The sequence below is a fragment of the Sciurus carolinensis genome, chromosome 11 (genome assembly GCF_902686445.1).
Source record: "Sciurus carolinensis chromosome 11, mSciCar1.2, whole genome shotgun sequence".
Taxonomy (NCBI): Eukaryota; Metazoa; Chordata; class Mammalia; order Rodentia; family Sciuridae; genus Sciurus; species Sciurus carolinensis.
This window is the reverse complement of record NC_062223.1, coordinates 78,747,311-78,772,236: the sequence shown is the minus strand read 5'-3', so window position 1 is coordinate 78,772,236 and position 24,926 is coordinate 78,747,311. Positions and strand designations below refer to the sequence as shown.

At 36.0% G+C, this 24,926-nt stretch overlaps 1 protein-coding gene across 13 annotated transcripts in view; it reads right to left on the bottom strand.

The window, feature by feature from the left end:
* Positions 1-1,509: 1,509 nt before the first annotated feature.
* Positions 1,510-24,926, bottom strand: part of Emsy (EMSY transcriptional repressor, BRCA2 interacting) — a 74,066-nt gene continuing 50,649 nt past the window's right edge. For 4 of the 13 annotated variants that reach the window (XM_047516808.1, XM_047516800.1, XM_047516810.1 and 1 more), the window contains 8 exons: positions 24,362-24,560; positions 16,237-16,401; positions 14,412-14,567; positions 13,357-13,398; positions 10,923-11,074; positions 8,539-9,102; positions 6,994-7,494; positions 1,510-3,258 (listed from right to left, as the gene is read on the bottom strand). In XM_047516808.1, the coding sequence (XP_047372764.1) occupies positions 3,064-3,258; positions 6,994-7,494; positions 8,539-9,102; positions 10,923-11,074; positions 13,357-13,398; positions 14,412-14,567; positions 16,237-16,401; positions 24,362-24,560 (1,974 nt within the window). In that variant the 3' untranslated portion in view covers positions 1,510-3,063. Of the gene's footprint in view, positions 3,259-6,993; positions 7,671-8,538; positions 9,103-10,922; positions 11,123-13,356; positions 13,399-14,411; positions 14,568-16,236; positions 16,402-24,361; positions 24,561-24,926 lie in introns of those variants that run through there. The other 9 variants (XM_047516809.1, XM_047516801.1, XM_047516802.1 and 6 more) reach the window with 6 other exon arrangements.

The window sequence follows — 24,926 nt, the reverse complement described above, 5'->3', positions numbered from 1 at the left end:
TGGAACGGAAAGCAGGCAGTCTCTGTGGAAAACAGTCTGGCAGTTCCTCAAAAGGTTAAACAGTTATTGTATGACCCAACAACCCCACTCTTAGGTATATACCCATAAGAATAGAAGACATCAGTAAAATTCATACATGAGTGTTCACAGCAATATTACTCATAACAGCCAAAAAGTGGAAACAATGTATGTGCCCATCAACTGATGAATGGATTTTTTTAAAAAGTGGCATATTCACATGATGGAATGGTCATAAAAAGTCACTGGTACTGCAATATAACATGGGTGAGTCTTGACAATATTATGCTAAGTGAAAGAAGTTAGTTACAAAAAAGACCATATATCGTATGATTCTATTTATATGAAATGTCCATAAGGGGCAAATCCACAGGCAGAAAGTGAAGTACCACTAATGGGCTAGAGTTGAGTTTCTTTGGGGGTTGTTGAAAATATTCTAAAACTTGATTATGGCAATAGATAATTAGTACTCTGGAAATGTACTAAAACCCACTGAACTGTTCACTTTAAAAGGGTGTGTATATGGCATATGAGTATCTCAAAAAAGCTGTTTTTTTTTTCTTTAAGTTCTCTAAATTCACCATAAGCACCATCAGCAGTACTAGGCACTTATTAAAATTTACTTTAAACCACATGGCTTTATTTTAAACCAAATGGACTTTTCTTATCACTGCTTAAAAGTTCTCAGAATTCTAGTAACTGGGTAGAATTGCATCATAATCTCTGAATATCCTTCACAGGGATGACTTAAAATTAAATTTATGAACATAAACATGAACTACTAATAGACACAATGCTAAGACTTTCAGTAAAAGAATGTCTGGAGATCCAGATATGGCATCACCATCAATCATTCAAGAAACCTCAGACTCATTCTTGTTTTCTCCTTCCTTCAGTCCTCACAGTCATTTCATCAGCTGGAAGCCCTGTCTGTGAACTTCTATAAGGGTAGGGTTTTAGGTTTGCTTACTATGGTATCCCTGCTTAGAACAGTATCTGGCACACAGAAAAGGCCTAATTAACATTTGTTGATAAATTAAGTTGATGGTCTACTAGGAATTAGCACCTTTGAAAGAAAAAAATCTTGAATCTCTTATTTGATTTTATATATAAATATAGACTATAGCAATTTCATTTGCCATTTCAGTTGCTGAAACATATTAAGGCTAAATTCTCAAAGGGACACAGGTATGCTATGCTGTTAGAATATTCAGAACATAACTTTATTAAAGTTTGCTCTTATCTAACCCATGAATATTTAAAAGATTTTATTTTATAAAAATTTACATCTGTAAGTAATGGACTGACCACAAGAGAGGGCTTAACCTGGAATACATGGATACGGTTAGGGATCCGAGCGTCCCTAAAATTGTCTGTGAAATCTAACATGTATATTGGCATGTGAATCTTTTTGGTGAGAGAGTTCATAGTTTAATCAGATTTTCAAAGAAGTCTATAACCCAAGAGAAGTTAAAAAATTACTTAACTAGAAACAGTCACAAAGTTTTTTAAACATGAATTTGTACAACGAAATGATATCCAACAGCTCCATCTATGGGTAAGTCATTATCACCTAGTAGAAATATTGACAACCACCATAAACCAGTGCATCTATTTATGAATGCTTGTGTCGAAACCTTCAGTGTCATTCTAGGGGGAATTTATTAACTACAGTATCACAGTTTTTTTTCTTTCCTGATGTCAACGCAAAAATTAGGAGACTATTGATGAATTCTACTTACAGTACTTCAGCACCAAAAAATTGGGCAGTTATGCTGATTTATGTATGTACAGTTCAACATTTGTCAGTCTTAAAATGCTTATTTATAATGAAATCTATATAAAACCGTTAAAAACTTTTCTATTTACATTTTTTTAAAAAATGAAGTTTCCTTTGCCACAACTTGTCCAAATTGATTCTTACCCTCCACCCCTTGAACCCTTACTCTACTTGTGACAGTGACCACAAGACTTTGCTTAAACAAACTGTGTCCTAAAAAGGTAGAAGGCTTAAAATCATTACATTTAGAACTATAGATGAACTTTTTATACATTTCAAAGGGGTTTAAACAAAAGTATGTAAAAATTATTTTCAAAGTCTCAGTCCAACATGAATGTGCAATTTCAACATTAAGAAAGCATCATATGATTGAATAATTTGTTTTCCTTAACATAACTGAACATTTCCTTTGGGCTAGAAAATGTTTCTTTTCCTCTGTTTCACAATGAAACATTTTCTAATAAATTTTCTTAAAGCAGGGAGTCAAGGGAGGATGGGAGGTGCAAAGGGTAGACAGTTCTGGTTTACAAGAAATATGTCAGAAGGAATATGGTCTGCTTTGAAAGGTTTACACTTAAATAAATAGAAGGCAGTGTGCCACCTAGAGCACAAAGGAACAACACAATAAATTAGCATACAACAGATGAGAATGTACAAGCTACCCAAAAAGCACTTCTCACTGGTTAGGGATCTGGTTTCTACCATCCAACAAGGATTCTTTAATGCCAGTATTTTCCTAGATATTTATAAACTAATTATGAACTGAGCAAATGTAAAACATTAACCAATTCAACACTTCCAGGGATTTTCAAAAGCATACAAGGTTTTTTAAAAAATTGCTCCTGACACATCATTCCAAAATACAAACTATTCACGTTCTCTTTTTTTGATGGTATTTTTTATGACATTTTGCTCAGTGGAAACCAGTTGAGAAACATTCACAGGAAAAGTCTCTTTCCACTGCAACACAAAACTTTTCCATTGGCCATGGTCCAACAGAAAAGAATATCAAGTCTGAAGTCTCTGTAGATGTGCATCTTTTTCTTTTTTTTTTCTATTTTTTTTTTTTTTTAAAAAGTACATTCCCCTGTGAGTTTTATCTTGTTAAAATGCTGCTCCTGCAGCAATATCTTGTTGAAACACTGCTGTTTCAGGGTCCACAGCTTAAGTACGGGCAAAGTGCTTTTTTTAGACATCAAAATACAAGTTTCCCTGGACACTTGGTAACCAAGCAGGTTTTAAAGTGCACTCCTGTGTCCAAAACACTAGGACCGTTCGGCAGAACTCTGAGAGGGGCTGGGCTCGGTTCCATCCTCCGTGCTACTGTCTATGTCCTGCTCCATTGCTGTCTCATCATCATCCAGCTGCTGACTGGTGAAGTTGTTTAGCTCCAGAAGCCCACTGGGCTCCACGACCACGTTGGAGCTGGAGTGGCAAGGAATAGCATACTGGGGAATGGCCTGGAAGAAAAGACGCAGGAGAGAATCTTTATAGTAAGAAAACATGACAAGGATTTCCCTAACAACACCAAGGAAAGAAAAAAGAAAACTGACATCTTAGCATCAACATGCAAGGCACTGTGCTAGGTGCTTTCATATATGATATTTTATTACATCCCTATAACAACATTATAAGGAAATTATTATTCTCATTTTACAAATGAGGAAACTGAGAGGATAAGAGAGACTTAATCAGTCACACGGCTATCAGGGTTAATGCCAGGATTCAAACCCAAGTCTTGTACAACTCAAAGTAATCTTTCCTCTTTTTTATGGCACTTCTTCTAACAAAGGAAGTTAAAGTATACTGACAAATTCAGGAAACGGACTTCAAAGGATACTTTCATTTGATCATTAAGTCAAATCTTAGTCTTTTATTATCTGAAAGATAAATAATTGCTAACTCCACAATATATTTCAAGCCTCTTGGGCAGTTCAAAGGGAAATAATTTGTTTGGGATAATGATCTTTATTGAAAATGAAAGTAGTGAAAGCATTCAGGTACAAGAGAGGCCAAAACTTGCCTTTTAAACAATAAAACACTGGTAGATGAACACCCTGGCTATAGGTCTCTGGGTAAGTAAATATACACACATTACCTTGTCATATTCTTTTTTCTCACCTTTATCAGGTCACTTTTAAGAGGATTATCAGTTCACATTCTATTCCTGCTAAAACACTCTGTAATCATTATCTTTGGTATGGCTCACCATGGCTCCAGCCTCTGGTCAAACTCACTTTACCTTAGAATTTTGTACTAGCTCTTCCTCACTTCCTGGAATCCTTTCCATCAAAAACTCCAAAAGGTTAGCTATTCTGTCATCTGCATCTTAGCTCAAAGGTTTAGAGAAAGGCCTCACTTTCATGACCATTGACCACTTAACCAAAAGTAATGTGCTGATATCCCTGCCAACTCAGCTTTCTTACATTCTGTTACATTTTGTTTATTGCATTTATCACTTATTACATTGATCCTCACCCTTGAAATGTGACTCCGAAAGCACGGATGTTGCAGAGACTTGACTATCTTATTAACTGCTAGATGCCCTGGCCCTGACCTTTGAACAGAGGCTGGCACATATTAGATGCTCAATAAACAGCTGACAAATTAATAACATTATTCACATTAAAAACCCCAGAGCAAAATTGAATAGCACCACTTTACAAATATGCCTGACCAAAACAACTTTCTGTTTGGGAAATGTAAATTTAATTTTAACATTATCAAGAAAATAATGCAAGAGGCATAGATATTAGATCCAGGTAGTGGAATTTTGTTTTTTTCCCTCCATTCCATATAGTATTAGATGTGGTCAGATATAGATTTCAGTTCAGAAGCTCTGGCTATCTTCCTGTGTGACTCTGAGTAAGTCACTCCACTTCCTTGAGCCTTAATCTTATATAAAGTATGATGGCTGGAAGATATATTCTCTAAAGATCCTTGCAGTTCTGAGAGTCTATGAACTCCACATATAGATTTCTTTGTGAAAGATGATATATCCATCATGTTTATTGCTTTATTCTCAGCACTTAGTACATGGCTTATAAACACAGTGGTTAAATAATACATGTGGAATGAACCAATGAATGAAGGAAATCAAGATTGTCTACAAAGAACAATCCTTTTCATTCAAACATTTAGTATCAAAAATGTTGAATTTTAAAAGAGCATTCTTCAAGGAATCAAAGCACTTCAGACCTTCTTCTCTCCTCCCCACAGATATTACTGAATCAGTAAAATCCGTTCTTTAGGATACTCAGATTATATTAATGATGAAAATAATAACAGAAGCTAAGCATACTCAGATTATATTAATGATGAAAATAATAACAGAAGCTAACTTTATTGAGCATTGCTCTGTATCAAATACTTGACCAGTGCTTTATAACTTTTTCTTTTTCCCATTTAATCCTCAAAACGACCCCTATGAGGTAATCTTAACTGTCTCCATTACACAGGTAAAGAAACTGAGGTACAGAGGTTAGTTAACTTAGTTGCCCAAAGTCACAGTGCTATTATGTAATGAGTACAGGTGGAAATCAAATCTGGGGAACTTTGGCTCCAAAAGTGTGCTTCTTAATCATTCTGCTGCCTGTTCTTATGACACAGAATACCTGGCACAAGAGACATGCTATAAGTTAAGTGCAAGTTCTCTAGAGAACCTACTCATTAGCGATCATCCTTGATGTGAAAAAAATTATATTTTCACTCCTGTTCATAAAGTGTGAAAAATAATTTCCAAATAAGCTATCCAAAATGGATTTCAATCTAAACCCCCCAGTAGCCAACAGTAAATTTTAGTAAAATTGATAACAGTTACCATCTGTTGGATATTAACTATGAGTCAAGTACTAGGTTAGGTTCTGAATTTTGTGTAATCTTTATGTCAATTCTATAATGCAAGCATTACTTATCCCTATTACTAATAAGGAAACCAAGGTGGAGTGTGTTTAAGTAGCACTGCCCAAAGGAGTGAAAGGTGAAGGCACAAAACCATCCCTTTTCCACTGTCCCCTTCCTCTTCAAGAAAATATTTTTAAAAAATCACAATAAAACTTTTTGTCAATAATTAACTCACTGAATTTGTTTTTAAAGAAACAAATTATTTGAATATTAAATGGCTATTTCTACTCACCTTAATTATTATTAAGAACCCCATACTTAATTATGTCTCAATTAGTTTAACAGTGGTCGATTTGCATTCTCTCACAGCTTGGCATCACGAATAGTAGCAAGTTTACTACAACTTCCAAGTTACATAACAGTGAATCTATGGTAAATCTTAAAGCTACATGTCAATAAATCCAAATTCTCAATTAACTAAAATGTGCTGCTCTGATAACTTCCAAGCTATATAGCAGTTTAGCAAAAAATGACAAATGTCAAGAAGACAACCTAATACCTTGCAAAGAGAGAGGGAAATAATAAAACACAACTTTTAAGGGCTAGCTAGTCTGGACTCAGTAATTCTTCAGTCTTGATCTGCTATGCAGGATGATAGATGCCTGATTTTTAGAATGAAGAAAATGTGAAGTATAGGAAGCTATACTATCAACAAATAATTCCATGATGTTAATTTACCAATGCATGACAATAACAAGATTATTAGAATAACAATGATTAAAATAAAAAACAAAGCTTATAGTTAATTTCAAATTAGGTAAAAAGTATATTAGAAAAATCTCTGCACATGTTTCTCTAGCTATTCCAGTTAATTGGGTTTTCTTTGTCTTAAGAAACATAAATTAGATCAAGAACAAGAACAGTTTTTTCAAGGAAAAACAGTCCCTGAAATGAACTTGAATAGAAGTATCATTTAGTTAAATTCCAGGATTTTCTGAGCAAATACTGGGATCCCAAAATGTGAACCCAGGACACTACTGATATTCTGGGTTGATTTGCTGAATTAACACACTAGCAAGGATGGCCATAAAATCAAGCTGACGAACAGGCTTGGGGCCCTTCACTGCCTCTATGTGTCTTTTGTGGCAATATCCATTGATTCTCTCCCAGAAAATAAATATAAATTTGTAATTTATAATAAGTAGTAAGTGAAATTTGTCAAATACCACCTCAAAGATAATCTCTGTCTTCTGGCCATCTTGGCTTGACTCTTTTCTGTAATATCCCCCAAATGCACCAAACCCACAACCTCCCATCTACCCAAGATTTCTCATTTTCCTTCCAATTCTTACCTGGATGATAATTTCTGCTGGGCTCTCTTCAGCTTTCTTTTGGCCTATATTCTGAATACGCATGAATTGGCCTGCCGTAGGCACTCCTGGTGCATCGATTTTCCTGGCCGTTAGGGGAGGGCCAACAGCAGATGGACTTGAACAGGACTCTCTACATTTCTGTTGCTGGGGAGTGGAATTCGCCATCCCTGCCACCACCATGTGGGTGGAGGGTAATGATCCTGCTTCACCAGTGAGCATACTAGTGGTAAGAGCCTTCTTTGGGGGATCCACTACCATATGCTCTACATTTGTATCAATCTGAGCTTCCATCAAAGACATTTTCAAAATGTCTGACACTGCTGTCTTCTCAGAGGCCTGAATGGGAGATATGCTTGTAACTGGTGATGTCAGCTTAGGCACAGAACTGCCACCAGTTATCTTTGTAACTGTGGGAGGCTGGCGCCCCTCAAAAGTTATCTTTGTAACAGAGGATCCTTGAGTTATAATTGGCTGCTCCACCTGAAAATAAATTGGGGTTGTGTGTGTTACAGCTACATCTCTTTGAGAAAAACTAATCAAACACCCCAGACAATATGGCAAAAGAAACATTCGTGCGGTATACTAGGAAGACATTTTGAAGCTCAGTGTTTTAGTAGGAAGGCTGGATGGGAAGGATCTGGTTACTTTTAAGGAACCTAGGGAAAGAGGAGGGGTTGAAAGAATTTTTGTTCAGCCAGCCAAAGTTTATAGTAGTAAAGGAAAAAAAAAAAAAAAAGTAACAGCAGCCTAGTTTTCCTTTGGGATTTACATCCCTAAATAGTACACTTTCAACCTGGCTCAAATTAATTCATATAGTTCTCAGTTTTTTAGAATTAAAAAAAGGTAAGCATTTTTTTTTCCAATCTTTTGCCTCAAAAAACATTTATACAAACATATTCTATTTTTATATATATATATATACATATATATATATGTATATACATATATATATACATACACACACTTAAACACACACATGTATCATTCCAGGGCCACTGATTTTTCCTAATAAAATTTTTCTTTTGATTATCCACAAATAATTCCTCTGCAACCTAGAACATAAATCTAGAAGATAAATTTATTAACTAGATGGTGGTGATGTAAACTACAAAGGAAGATGTTCTGTTTAAGGTAAAGTTCCTTAAAATACTGCAATTTACTTAGTGGTATTGCCACAGAAATAGGAGTTTACAGGCATGGAGATAAATTTTTATATCTAAAAAATAGAAATAATTTTGGGATACCGCTTCTATGCACTGTTGATCATTGCTGAAGAGATTTCATTAAAAACTGCCTGGAAAATCAAGTTCTGAGTGCTATGCTTTCTTTTTTTTTTCTTCCTATGTTAATGAGTGCATTTCTTTCCTAATGTCAACCTTCTGACGGGCAAAGTAATACCAGCGTAATGAGGCTTTTGGTTTCCTCTTGTCAGGAGAAAGCACTGCTATCATGATAGGGTCCTGATGTTCTCATTTTTTTCCGGAAACAGAGAAGTAACTTTGCATGCTATCAATATTCCGTTACCTGGCTTGCCGGCTGTTTCTCTGACGAGGCAGGGAGCGACATTTGGCTCTGGGGGGTTTGGGGTTGCACGTAGATTTTTGGTTGGTTCGGAGCCTGCTGCAGTTTAGGGAGCTGCTGCGTGGTTTTCACTGCAAGCACCTGTACTACAGTTTGCGGGGGCTGTGCCATTAAAGTAGGAAGCTGCCTGTCTTTGGCCACCATGGGATGCTGTGTGTGCTGTACATCTGGCTTGGGCTGTGCTTGTTCTTGCTGGAGAGGGGTGAGTTTTTGATGCCTGATGGAAAGCTGGGGCATTTGCGGGAGTTTGTGCTGGAGCTGGTCTGCCTGCAGGTGGATGGTCTGCTTCTGTTTAGTCTGGAAGCACTGCAGAGTTTTCACTTGCAGCTGAGTCTGTTCCAGCTGGGACTGGCTAAGTTTCTGCTGTTTAGCTGACTGTGACTGAGTCAGGGCAGATCGGTAAAACAGACCTGTCTGAGGGTCTAAAGTGTCCATTTCTTCAACCTCGCCCTCCTCAGTTCCAAGTTCCTCGCTGTGTTTGGTAAAAGCAGTGTGACTGCTTAATGCCTAAGTAAAAGAGGTACAAAGTAAGAATAAGGAAAACACCTACATTGCTACATTTTCCTTGAACTGGAGACGTCTTATGAGATTCATTCAAAAATTTTCACAAGAGCCTAAAAAAAACAAGAAACCTCGGGGGCTTTAGATTGAAACTCTTGTCATCTGAATTCTCACACATTAAGTACTTCAAAATCTGGTTTGCCCACTACTTCAGGAAAACTCCTAGGGGGCCCAGAACTTATAGATCAGAATTAGAAGAATAAAGTGACCCCATAAGCATAGCCCCAAAATAAGACAGGTTCCCTGACTTAGCAAACATCTCTGTGGCCTAACCATGAGAGACACTCACCTGTCTAAGGACAGAATATAGTAACTAAGGAGTGAGGTGTCCAGAGAAAAGCTACTCTGAAAAGCCCACTCTGGCCACCTGCATGTCCAGTGCTGTGCAGGTCAGGGATGTTGCCTGAGACATATGCAAAGAGGGCCTCCCTGAGGAGGATGGAGATGGCCCAGCAGGCTTCCCCAGGGTCTGTGTGTGCTCAGATTCCAGACCTACCAGGCAACAGCTTCCTGGAGACCTGGCTCCCAGGAGGGAGGGAAATGGGAAGGGGACAGAAGCACTGCTGTCAGTGGAAAGGGAGACTGCCTGGTATCAGTTATAATTGTGCTAGTAAGAGATACCATCTTGAGTGACATGTTTAGGGACAGTCTGACTGACCTCTAAGTGCCTTGAGAAAGGTCAATGCCAAGACCTGCAGGGAGAGGGCCAGACTGAGATGTGCCACTGAGCAAAACCTCTGGCCAGCTGGCTTCCCTCTGGGACACAAGATCCACACTAGTCCCATCCTTCCCACTGCCTTGTCATATACTATACCTCCACTCTAAATTTTAGAACAGATTCAATTGGAACTCTTTCCTATATCATAATGACTTGACACATAGAAGCTTTCAATTCAACATCTCCTCAATGCCTTTTAAGTAGTGTGCCTACAATTAGGTTCAATTGCTACCAGCTGAGTGATAAAAGATTCACTCAGACTATAGAAAAGTCATGCTTAAAGCTGATATCCATAATATAACTATGTAACAGAGGCAGTTCACTTCGAGTTTAAATCCTGGCTCTGCCACTCGGGATAAGTTACTTAACTTCTGTGAGCACGAGTTTCCTCACTTGTAAAGGAGGGATAATTCATCTTACATTACACAATCAAGGTTGAGAATCAAACAAATTAATGTACTTAAAGCTCAAAGCACAGTGTCTGATTCAAATCAACTTATCAACATATTTTTCCTTTTCCCATAATCCTTAATATCAGATGTTTCTGTTTAATATTACTCTCCTTCCAGTTGAGTCTCTTCCTTCTTAATTGATCACATATAAAGAGGTCAAATATTTATCTTCCTACTTGTTCATGTTTCCATGAGGATTCATTATACAAGTATAAAATAGAACAAACAAAACAAACTATAGCAAACAGCTAAACAAGTCAAATACTATTTCATTTGAAAATCTTATTTACCTTGGTGATAAATGCTTCCATAACAGTTAGACACACATAAATAGTGACCAATTCTGATACTGTAGATTCATCTAGACTGCCAACCCTTCTGATAAGCTTAAGAGTTCACACAAGGTTCAAAAATACTGTTTCCTATTTTCTGGTGTTAAGATCCCCCCAATTCAGTTTCTCTATTCACTCCTCACAGATGAAAGAATTATACAACAGTCTACAATTCAGTTATTTCTCCTTCTAAGGAGATGAAACTGAACCTTATTTCAGGATTGAGGCAGTTACAGAAATAGGAAGAAAAAGAAGATATACAACCTGCTGCATAATGTGAGTGATTGCTCCTGGGGAAGATGCTGGGATGGACTTCACCACCACCGAAGTCTGCGTTGCAGTCTGTGACTGAGCGACATGTTGGAGCAGGGTCCGCTGGGGCTGGGAGGGCTGTTGGGGCTGGGATCGATGGCTGACTGAAAATAGAGGAGGTGATGATATTTCTCCAGAAATCACCACAGCATCTGTAACCAGTAGTCATTTTAAACAAATGTCTGTGAGCTTGAATCACAGAGAAAGAGAGTGGTATTTCGAACTAAGAGGCAGAAGAGCAGAATTTGCCCATCTATGAGCAGTGTAACTCTAAGAAAGTCTCTTATCTTCTCTGACACTCTGTTTCCTCATCTGTAAAATGGGAATAACAGAGTTATTGTAAGGATGAGAGAAGAAAAGTATACAGAAGTGCTGTGAAAACTATTATCGCCAAGGAGGAACAAATTCCTTAAAGTTATATCCTCCTGGGAACTGTCTCACTTTCTCCAATGACTGTTTTCTCATTAAGGGAACAAAGCAATGAGTTTTTGTAATCCCAGACACATCTTTAAGGAAAGTAAGGCAATATAAGTTCTTTAATCTCTTGGTTCCAATTCCAAATGCAATCTGAACATCAGAAACATTTGACTATATGATGTGACAATGTCTCATAGCCTTATAGTTTCTAAAAATTTAAGAGGTCGGGGGTAATGCAGAAAGAAAATTAGACAAAGGGTCACACTGGGATTCTGTCCTACACTGTCACCAACGATTCATGTGAATCTGAAGAATTCACTTTCCTCTATCAACCTCTAAAAACCCTGAGGTTTTGTATGATTCCCCCCCTCACTCCCTGGTGCTGGGAATTGAACCCAGGGTCTCACTAATGCTAGACAAGTACACTGAGCTACACCCCTAGTCCTAGTGGATGTTTTCAAAATAGGATAATAAGAACTTACTGTTTCTATACAGAAGATATCAAACCAAGTAATGGACTGAAAAATGGCCCTTAAGAAGATATAGAAAAATCTGTCACTTCAGATTTAGCTCATCTGACACAAATGGGTTGAGAATGCAGTGTAGGAAACCACTCCACTTCTTATTCTCTTGCTGAAAAGGTCCCAGAGAATAATCAAAATTGTGTCTATATAGGTGCCAATCTATCATCTTTAACCTGCCTCAATTTGAATTTTTAAGCAGTATAACATCTGTCACTTCCAAATCTACAGAGTTTTAAAAATGACTTATGATTCAAACCAACTCTTTGACTCGCGAACAGATAAAGTAAAATAAATCTGTAAATTAGCTAAGGATTTTGAGATTATCAAAACTCAATAATCCATGATTATACTGTTCATATACCTTTAAGTAGCACTGGTCCCATGCTTAGAAAACAGTGAAGTGTCTACTAGTAAACTGGTCACTAAAGGAATTGATGTAAACATGCCATTTATGTCCTAAAGGACAGAACTTTAAAACTCTGCAGTAAAACATAAATAAGCTCAATTATTGGTGACCCTTTCTACCTATATTCACAAATGTACTGCTTCTCCTGTGCTACACATATGATATGAAATTACAGGTAGTATTTTTATAAATGTACTGCAGTACCTTACTATAGTTCACAGCATGCTTTATATGTACATTTTAAATTCTATGTGTTAATAAAATCTTCCATTTGTGCTTAACAGAATTGCAAAAAAAGGGAATCAGGGTCTGCATTAAAACAACTACTGAAAATAAATTATAATGTGACTGAATAGAAGAAAAAACAAATTATGGTAGTATTTAAGCTAGCAAGTTATTTTTAATGGAAACATCATTGGAAATGCATGGCATTTGAAAAACAGTGAGTTTCTGATGAAATTATCAGATTGTATGAAACATTTCTGCTACCCATACTAATCTTCATAACTATTTTTTAAATAAAAATGAATTAATATCAAGTAACTATTTAAAAATAATCTCCTTCAAGACATTGTAAACTTCTTTATAGCAAGTCCCCAGAGATAGGAAACTGAAGTTTAAGAGAGAAAAAAACTAAACATCCTCTACAGAATTATATGGCAGGCCAGGGCAGCAGCCTTTAAAGTCAAAGCAAATGCTCAGTATGGCTGCTTGTATGATGGATGGAGATATTGTGGAAGGTGGCCCCAGAATGAACATTTGGAAAACAGATGAAGTGACCTTAATTGGGCCATATAAACACCACAAAACAATTATTTATTTATTTCAACTAATTCTAATTTTTCCAGCATCAAATTGCTCATTTCTGAGAAAGAATCTTGTTATTCTGCAAAAGGAAAATTTCTCTCCCTTTCACTAAGTGGAGCTTACCTTTCCTCTACCAGATCAGAGTAGAGCGCATCCATTTAAGTGCTCACCCCACCCTCCAAGCAATCATCTTTACCTTCAATTATACTACAAATGGATGCACACCACTTACCTAGAAGGGGAAAAGCAACCTCTGTTCCCTCATCAGTGCGTTCTGAAAAGGATAAGTAAGGGAAGAAATCATAGGTCTTTTCATCTACTTCACAATTTGACAAATCTAGACTACCCCAGAGGTTAATACTCAGTTTCCCAACATACTGGCCTCTGCTTTAATTAGCTTTCTGCTAAATAACTCTCAAGTTTCTACATGGCTTTCCATACTATCAACTGGATTTTCCTTTTGGGCAATTTTAACCCATTAGCCCTAATATATTCCCTAAATGATGCCAAAGAATTCCCTTTCCTCTATGGTATTTATATCCTTCAAATACTTGTAACTTTATGTTCTCCTTTAATCTCTCCTTATGAAAACTTAAGACAGGAATTCTCTACATATTGCCTCGTAAGTCATCTCTCCTAACCTTTAATTATTCATATGACTCTCTAAACTATTTCAAATCTTAAGGTAATGAAGTGTTCAAAACAGAAAGCAGTATTCCAGGTGTGGTCTTGCCAGAATATGAGAAAAAGAATCTATTATCCTTCCTATTTAACTTCTCCATATGTGCCATCCCAAAATCTCATTAGTGTTTTGCTGCCAGACCACATTTTAAACAAATATCTAATCTGCTTTCCACCAGAACTCATAGAGATTTAAGGTTTTCCACATTTTTTTCTTTACATAAAAAACAAAAGCAGGACTGGATTTTATATCTTCTTTCTTTCTTGACTAAATCCCCAGCCCCAAACTAAAAAATCCAAATATATAAAAATATTTATTCTTAGACAAAAGATATTTTATCCTCTTCTGACCAATGTTGCTCTATATTCACAAATATTATTTATGGTCAACTTGCAGTTTTATATTACTTGCAATCTTTCTACACTCTATGAATCTTTTTTCCACTAAAGGCAGACAAAATCCCAAGGATGATGTGAATTTGCTCTGAAAACAAACAGGAAAAGAGCTAGAAATATAAAGAATATATTCTCCCCCAAATGACCAACCCATGAAATCCAGAAAGGTAGCTTTCCTACCTTAGTACTACGTTTTAAGAGGACACCTACCAGTAGTGATGTATTCAGCAACTAGTTCTGACTCTACCACAGCAATTGATGGACTCTCAGGAGAATGTCTCTTTTCCTGGGTCATCTGAATAGGCACTGCCATTTGACTCAAGTCAATAGTGGGTTGTCTTGGTTTAGATTCCAATTTTTCCTTTACTGCATAAAAAAGTCAGAGGAAAAGTTAACTTTTATTACAAACAAGTACTAAAACCAGAGTTGTCCACAGGAATAATGAACCAGACCTCTGGGGTGCCACACTGGCAGCAACTACAGAGATAATGAATTGAAAACAGCGGACTGTTATGTATGGCTACCTAGTGCATAATTTACATAACCATATCCAGCAGCCTAGCAAGGGCTCAAATGCAATCACACAAAATCCACCCCCCCCCCCATATCTCTAGGTCAAACAGCTGTTTCTTTCGCTTCTATTCACTCCCTTTAGGGTATTTCCTTTACCCTTCAAGGTCCCTGGAGTTCTCCAACCTAAAAATAAGGGGTAAGTAAGCAGCACACAGCATGATTTGCTCTAGGGCACATCTACACAGAAGAGTACAATCCACTGACTAATTTAATTAGATCTATTAAAAATTTATGATTTCTCCAAAGAAATGTTACTAGGTCTTTAATGACAAAGAATAAAAACTTTCATTGATAGGAAAAATGAACTGTTAAAGCAAAAATGTCTCATAGAATGGTCTGGAATCAAGTGTGGTTTCTGAGTATAGAATCACTTTCTATTATCACTTTTTCTACAAAATCTATTCATTTAAAGTTCCTACCTCTATAAACATTAATGGAAATGGCTGAATTTGTCAAAGATAAGCATCTATAAGGCCAAAATTAACACCAAAAGAAGAATTAACCTAAGATGTAGATTAGATGCTAGTATTCTTCAGGTAGTACACACTCAAAGTTGTAATAAACAGTAACCAATTACTAAGTCCACTGAAAGATTATTCCCTGCAAAGGACATATGACAAAATTAAAAAGTCATTTTAAATAAATAAAGAAAGCAAAACAAAACAAAGTGAATACAAAAGTCACCCATAAGCAGAGAGGGACTTTGAACTAGTAATCAAAAGATGTGGTGTCTCATTCTGTAACTAACCAATTGGGTAAACTCTTGTGCTCAGCTTATTTATCCATACAATAAAAGATTATATGAGGTCATTGTTCTGGTCCCTTAAATATGCTGATAATCTTTGACTTATAATAGAACACTCAGTATCACTTAAATAGTTTTGTCCTAGAGCTTATTAAAAATATTTAGTGACTAGAAATAATGATAGAATCTTGTTATATGAATCTAGCTTTGCATGGAAATACAAGTGGATAACCCAAACAAAGAAATCTGAAAATAAAATTTAAAAAACACATTAGAATGTTAGCAAGAGCCATTAATGGTGTTTTATGAAAGCAAAATTGTATTACCAATATTAAAGAAGATAGTAGGGGGTCCTTCCATCTGCCTCCTGCTACTCTTAAATGTAAGTGGCAACCATACTCATCTATCCTTGTGCTTAGAAGTGACAGACCTACTTTCTGGTGGCAAGAGGACTGTCCATTTTAAGCAGGAGATGGAGAAGACAGTTCTGCCAACTTTTTCCCCTTTCTACTGACTAAAGTCCATCTGTGCTCCAGTATTCCTATGCACACCTTAAGAACTAACAAGTAAACAGACTGTACCAATGATTATAGACAAGTCCAGAGGGGGAAAATGTGCTCAAATAATAGCAAATAATATATAACAGTGATAGTATTTTAGCACAACCTGTCTCCAGAAAAAAACATGCTTCATTCAATTGAGCATGTGAATTCATACCTGTTGTCTGTTGGAGTTCTAAAAGAGCTTTGATTGTTGAAGTAGCTGATTGTGATTCACTGGATACATCCTGATATATTATGGTGGGGCTAGTCTCCATTGCAATCTCATGCTCTGACCAATCCTGACGCCGGGAAGCAATTACATGAACTACAGGCTGGGAATCTGTTTTATATTAGTTAAAAAAAAACAAACCCTATAAACAAAGTTTGTCTTTAAAATAAAACAATTTGTTTGTTTTTTCTTTATCTTTGTATTTATTGTAAAGTTCATGCTTTATCTCCCCAAGAAGACTGTAAGCCCCCAAAGAATTCCTTGGAATTTCACTTCTGAATTCGCTTATTCTTTCATTCATTTATATCATAAACTGGACAGCTATGTGTAAGAATCTATATTTGGCACTGATGATATAAAGAAGCTTACAGAATTATCAGAGGATACTCAAGAAGTACACAATCTAGTTGTGAAAATGAACATGTAAAAAGACAAAGTACAATTCAATGTGATTATTGCTATATAAGTAAGTGTGTATTTGCATAGGTGAGTGCGTGTTTGGGCATTGTAAGAACAAAATGTTGTAGGAGTCTTATTTTCCCCAATGTACCTGAAAATGTATTTTTTATTACAGCTGAGCATTCAGTCAACACTCATTAAATGGTTGAATTAATGAAAGGAAATCCTGTCCATTGATAACAAAAAAAGATAGATGATCTGGAAGCAGCATGATTTAACAGGACAGGTACAACATTTAAAAGTCAGTCTTGGGGTATAGTCCCAACTCTACCAATTATAAACAAGTTGATTCTTTGGTTCTTAGCCTCACTATTTCTAAAATGGGAACAATAAAATTATCTACTTCAGGATTTCTGAGGATGTGATAAAATGATATATGGTCACATGTCATTTAACAACAGGGGTATGTTATGAGAAATGCCTTGTTAGGCAATTCTGTCACTATGTGAACTTCATAGGATATACTTAGACAAACAGATGACAGAGTTTACTACAATGTAGGCTATATAGTATTGCCAGTTGTTCCACTATCATATATGTAAGCCATGACATGTAAGTCAAAATATGATGCAGAGCATGACTGTACGTAAACAAGCTTTATAAACTATGAAGAACAAATGAAATACTATTGTTGTCATTGTGATCTAGAAGCTCTCAATTCTAAGACTTTTTGTTAGTTTCAAAATAAATTAACACCCTAATCCAAAGGTTTATTATATTCACAGTATAAAGGTACACATATAAATACTAAATACTAAATGTGTATCAAATCAAGTAACAAATTACTGAGTTTTCTAGCTATAAACTAAGCAGGCTGGATTAGACCATTATTTCCTGAACTCCTCTATGCAACATACCACACAGGAAACTGAAAAGATATAAAGACATGATCCTACTCTCAAATTTAGATTTTATAAGGAGCAAAACATAAAGTAAATGGTTTTGTATCTTAGGGAAAATATCAGATTTTTAGGGCAAACAAGATAAATATATATGAAGAAACTACTTTGATTTGAAATAGTCAAATGAAAGCATTATAGAAGAACAAAAAGAATTTAAATAGCCCCAAAACCAAGAATAAACATAACAAAAGTTCAACACTCTAAGAGCTCCACATTTTTTGAAAGTCACAAAGTTGTCCAAATGTTGGGGTAAAGGGAACAACTCCTCAAATAAAACAGTCTTCCTGAAGAAAACAAAATTAATATTTGACAAATTTAGAATTTTAAAATAACATTAACAAACAGTATTTCCCCCCATAAAATACTGAGTGAATATATACCACATCAGGGATATAAAATTTCCACTAAACTTCCAAGAAACAAACAACAAAAACAGTAACAAACCCAAATGATTCAAGGACACTATCCTGTAAGACCAAATGCTGGATAAAGCATTTAACAGTTTTTCTTTACTCATTCTAAACCGATACGCAGAATTTAAACTTAAGATAACTGATGATATTAGAGTATTACTACTTTCATATAAATTAAGCTCTCAAACTTAAGAAATTATCACAATGATACAAAGAATGACTTTGCAACCCAACTGTGAGACACACTGAAAATTCAGAAGGAGGCAGGGATTTGTAGAGATATGGTAGAGATAGACAAAGGGCAACAAATTTCCAAACAAGCAACAGAGACCATCATCCCAAATAATCACCCTATAGGGACTTGGAGATTGCACCATCTCTTTCTGTCCATACTCAGAAAGAGGAGTTGACCCTCACTAAGTATCACAGCAGCAACTCCGCAACAGCTGTGACACAAAATTAAAGTGTGACTGTAAATAAAAATCATTGCTTGAATGATTCTCCACCCTACTTTTGGCTTGTGGCCTGAGCTCAATAGCATCATCTGTTTATGCAGCATGCATCCAACTAGACTTCCCTGCCTCTCCTGAGGATGGTGCCTGCTGCCCCCTACCCCCAGATTCTTTCCCCATAGCTCATTTAACAAATATTAATTGTACATCTACACATTAGGTAGTATTATATCCAAAGGGAGACTTGGGCACCTCTATGGGAGAATACCTCCTATGTCATTATTACAAAAGGTCTATATGCACTTTCATATAATGTAAGATCTCTGTTAGAAGGAATCTTAAAGTTTGTTGAATGCTATCATCAATCCTATCTCCAGTCTGTGAACTCCAGCACCACAGAACCTACTTGCTGCACTGCTATGAAGCTTAGAAAGTTTTCTTATACTTTTACTCAAGTAAAAAACAGATCTTCCAGTGGTTTCTACTCAATGGTTCCAGTGTCTGTCCATGTATCAATTAAGACTGAATTCTTTTTCCTCTTCTACATCATAATCCTCAAAGTAACTGACAACAGCTCCCATGTTCCTGCCAGCTCACTCCCATTTTCTCTTCTCTATGACAAATCTCCTGTCTCCAACCATTCCTCACATAAAATGATTCCCACAGCCAGGCAGGGTGGTGCAGGCCTATTAACCCAGCAACTTGGAAAGCTGAGGCAGAAGGAATTCAATTTCAAGGCCAGCCTGAGCAACTTAGGCCCTAAGCAAAGCAAGACCCTGTCTCAAAATAAAAAATAAAAGGGGTTAGGGACTTAACTCAGTGGTAAAGTACCCCTGGGTTCAATGCCCAGTACCCCCCCAAAAAAAAAAAAAAAAAATTCCAGATGCCTTACCTACCTAAACCATCTCTTCTAAACTAGACTTAAGATGTCTACATTCCTTTAATGACATACTAGGTCCCTTTCTTCTGAAGCACTGTTACAAAGCTCAAGGTCTTCACAGTATTTGATTGCCTAGGCAGCAATGCCCAAAATATTTCAGAGTATATTATTTTCTTAAGATGTTCTGCAAAAGAAGGGTTTCATGTTCAAAAAAGTTGGGGAACAGCTTATATTCTTCACTCTTTATCTCTCACAACACAAATGAGCACATAATGGTTCTGAAAGATCCTACAAAAAGTATATTAGCAGTTAACCTGGATTTATTCTCCACCTTCATTCTGACCTACCAAGACCATGAATCTTTAGGAAAAAAGAGTTATGACTTACTCAAAGCAATGTTTTTACATTATTTTTGTATTTGCTTCATGCAATGCTCCATTTTAAAATTCTATCCTTGATTTTGTCTCCTTATTCTCTTCCATTGACTTAATATAATCTTCTATTTAACCCACTTTATATACCTTTTGGGAATAAGGCTGAATATAGATGAAGAAATCTTTAAAACTTTGAAAAAAATCTAGAACCCAATAAGGTTGGCCCATTCCCAAGTGAAAAAGGGGAAAACAGAAGAGTTACTTGGGGAGGAAATAAAGCACAGGACCTATAGGAAGCACATGATCCAATCTTCAGTAAGTGACCTAGCCAAGTAAGGCCTTGATCCTTTAGACTTGGTCATCTAGCTATTTATCATTATCTCAGCAAGAGTCCAAGAATTATACCACTTAAAAAACTCACCCATGAAGTTAGGGGGAGAAACACAAAGGAAATGTTTTGGATTCAGACAAAAAAAAATGAGTTTAAGGCTGCAATTTAACCTTATGCCACAATCAATTATATTTGCTCTTCCACTATTCATTCTGAGAAACTTTTATTGGGCACCTACTCAGTGGTACCTAATTTCTTTGCCAAATACTAGATACACAGAGATGAATATGATCCTTACTTGCCCTTGAGAAGGTGGTAGACTAGTAGAGAAGAAAAAATTACAATAAACTCAATGAAAGGTAGAGTGGTCAATGATAAAACAGCTGGCAGAACAAAGCAATACTGGAAGCATAAAAATGTAGAAAGAGTGATAAATCATCCCAGGTGATCAAGGGAAGCCTCACATCAGAGTAATGATGAAGCTTTTATTCTAGCCTGTGAGGAGACAGTTCAGGAATAAAACATGAGGCCTAAACTTCTCTTTGGGGAGAAGTATAGGAACCACAAGTGGAATTGAAGTCATTTCTTTGGCATAAGATATCCTTATACCAGGACTCAATTGTGTAGGGTCCCCAGAAAACAATATCTGAAGTCAAGAAAAGGTTGAGTTTTCCTTGGACTAGAATGTCAACCATCAAATGTACACCACCCCCCTTCTGGAAAATGGACTTTAGAAAATCATCTGTGGATGTTAAGACTACTGGATAAGCAGTTTAACTTCATAATGGTGAAAACTGTAAGACATCATCTTAATCAAGTGATTAATGTCAATATCACTAATACTGGGACAAACTGACATCATGTGTCTCCTGATAAAACTGAGGATACGATATCTATCTGCGGAATTCCTACTCAATCTAATCAATGGAACATCAGAAAAAAACAAATTGAAGAATATTCTACATGGTAACTAACCTACACTATTCAAAAATGTCAAGGTCAAAAAATACAAAGAAAGGCTAAAAGAATATTCCAGGCTACAGGAGAATAAAGAACAAAAGACAGTTACATGTAGCTATATGCAATGCATGATCCTGAATTGGAATGTGAATAGGGTAAAAGCTACAAAGAACATTATTGGATAATTAGTAATATTTGAATATGGATTATAAACTAGATGATACTATTATGATGACATTAAATTTTTGATTATAATTATATCTTAATTAAAAAGAGAATAACCTGTAAGAAATACAGACCTACAAATATGTTTAGGGTTAAAAAAAAATACCTACAATTTACTCCAAAATGATCATGAAATTTTAAAATTACATACAATGGAAGAAAAAAGCAGAGAGAAAGTAAACTACAAAGCAGGCTGGAGGTATAGAGTGTAGAGAGTGTATTTAGCATTCGTAAGGTCTTGGGTTGAATATCCAGTAAGCCCCATCCTCCAAAAAAGCAAATAGGGAAAAATGTAAACAAACAGTGGCTCTAGATAAAGAATATACACTATACACAGGAGTCCGTTTTACTATTTTTGAAACTTTTCAGTAAGTATGAAATCATATCAAAAGAAAAGGTGACCAGGCACATGCCTGTGATCCCAGCATCTTCGAAGGCTGAAGGAAGATTCCAAGTTCAAGAAGAGCCTCAGCAACTTAATGAGACCCCATTTCAAAAGCAAGGGTGGTATAGGGGCTGGAATTATAGGTCAGTGGTCAATCCCTAGTACTCAAACAACAACAAGAAAAGGTGGCTAACAACGTTGAAAGCAACAATGTAGTGGGAAAATGGGTTACCTTAGAGTACTAACATTCCCAGTAGGCATGGCCCTCCTATACTTTAAAAGTCAGGATGATTCTTGAGTGATTAAAACCTTAATCCCTTTCTTTTTAAATCACAGCATATATATTCCCAGCCCTTGCCTGTTTGAGAATGTATTCAAGGGATTATGTAAGGCAAAGGGGAGAGGGGCAAATGAGTATTAAAAACTGGCTTTATAGTCAACTCTAAAACATACACTTATTCTAAATTGTGAAAACTTTCTACTACAAAATACTTTCAAAAGAATTAATATGCAATGAAAGATATGGAACAAATAAAAATATATGAGGCCAAAGTGAAGACTCAACTAAGGGAATGGCATGTTTGGGAAGTACTAACTGTCCTACAGGTCCCTCAGGAAAAGACTAGCAATTTCAAAGGATAACCTGTATAGAAACATCTACTATTCATGTTCCTCTTTTAGCACCAACTCAAACTAAATATTTTACCTGCCTTCTATGAAAAATTTCTTATGGGGGGAAAAAAAAAAGACCAGTATCACTCAAAGAACTACCTGAAGCCTTAAAAGAGGAAAAAGCAGTTGATTGATTAAAAGAATAGAATCTGTAAATACCAATTAGTAGGCACAAAAGAAATGACTAGAGAATAAACATCTCTCCACAATAACTAGTATATACACTGATTTATAATCAATACAGAATGATAGAGTGAATCAGAGTACTGATTCACAACTACTATCTTTGATAATATGCTGAAAGAAACCATATACTTTCTAAAATGAGTATCATACTCTGTTAAAATCAACATTTGCATTTATTTTTAATCAATGAGTTTTCAAAGACTGTTTCAAATGCTACCTCCTTCACGAAGCTTTCTCATCCTCTCCTCATTGGGGTATGCACTTTCAGTCTTTGGCATTTTTTTGTTGTTGTTTATTAATAAAACTGTTACACTGGAGTTGTTTGTGTATTTTCTTTTTTTTAACCTCCTCTTCTAGATTTTAAGCTCCTGGAGGGCAAGAACTATATTTTACTCAACCTCTACAGGATCTATCACAATGACTAATAATTATCAAGTTGAATTAATAAAATAATCCACAAAGTAAACCATATAAAACTAATTTGTGAATAGTGCAATAAAGAGTTAAAATATTCAAGTGTTACAGGCATGATGAAACATGCTCATAATCCCAGCTACCCAGGAGGCTGAGGTTGCAGAATCACAAGGTTGAGCCTAGCATGGGCAATACAGTGAGACTCCAACTCAAAATAATGATGATGACAAAGATAAAATGTTGGCACAATGTGAAGAATATATATTAGAAAAGTGATGATGCTAGGAAAGCATGCTAACAAATCTAATGGGGAGGCAGAAAGAAGAAATGGAGCAAGGAAAGAACAAGAGGGAAAACCAACAGCTTTGCTTAGATGCATCAAAATGCAGAGATACACAGGTTGAACAATCTTAATCCTAATGAAACTTTTTGAGCACTGACAAGGCATCACTGGTGGAAAATTCCACAGCTGATCTTAATGGTCCCAGTCAAAATGCAGCTACACTAAAAATAATGTATAAAATTATTCTCAAGCTAAATATATAGATGTATATGAAATGTAAATAAATTTCATGCTTAGACTTGGGTTCCATCCCCAAGATATCTCATTATGTATATGTATTATTCCAAAATCTGATAACTCCAAAATCCAAAACATTTCCAATTTCCAAGCATTTAGGATAAGGGCTACTCAACCCATACAATCTGACAGAAAGGGCAGTTAAGATAACTGAGTGATCTGTGGAAAGTCTCAAAGCTATGACATGAGTTTGTTTCAAGAGGCTTCCTAGAAGAGTAACACACTTAAAAGAGTACCAAGGACAAAGAGCCTCTGGGTTGTGGAGTCCAGTTCAAAGTTTCTTCCTTAAAATTAGGACAACCATAGTATTACCATCTGGGATTCTTTTGACAGTGAAAGGAAGCATTATTAATTATGCTAAAAAAACCAACATAAACTAGGTCTTATCCCATGCAAACTGAAATGTAAAAGAACCCCACTTAATAGTTCGCCTCTGAACATCTTTGATTCTTTTTCAAGGCTCATCAATAACCATTTCAAAAGGTATATTCAGTTTCTCATACACTATTCTCCTACTTACCCAAACCAAATAGTAGAATATGAAAATTACCATTTAGGAATCAGAATCTAACATGACCTACCTGATGAAATTATCATCTTAAGTTTACCAATTATTTGAGGAATATATCCATGTAGGAAAGAATGGTAAGCTTTACTAAAACTAAAATTTCAGCCTACTGATACTGATTAAACATCAAACAAAAGAAACTAAAATCAAAAGAACTGACATACTGAAGTGTACAAATGTGGTTTGAAATCCCTGAAGTAATGCCTATTTTGGAACTAGGGTATTATGTCAGGTAGTACTCACATAAATCAGAAGTAAAATGGATCTTACCTTGGGAACTTTGAGAGGACTCTGTGGAAGAGGAACTACTATCTGTATAACTCTGTGGTTCTTCTTTTCCTTCCTGAATAGATGAATTACCAGCCTCTGCTACCCTGGATGCTTGCTGTAATGTTTCTGTTACCAGTTGTCTTGTTTGTTCACTAACAACTGTGGCTTGAAATGTTACTGGTTTGGGTTTAATAAGAACCTAGAGGAAAAGCAGAAACAGATAAAATTTTAGAACACTATTTAAAATGCTAAATTTCTAGATTATGAACTAACATTTTTCCTGATATGGAAAACATCATTCTGTACGTTTATTATGCTTTGGGCACAGCATTGCTCATGAAAGACGAATTCAATTCATGGACAAAATTAGAGTTAAACCATGTACATCACTTTAAGTAGTACATGCCAGACTGCAACAGTCATGATTATGACGAGAGCTTTTGTGTCTATTTTTTCTCATCTATAATGATTTCAGACGTCATTTTATAACCAGCAGGCTTATAGTAGAATAATGGCCACAAGCTAAAGGTAGTAGAACAAAAAGATACAAATAGCCTAAATTCCC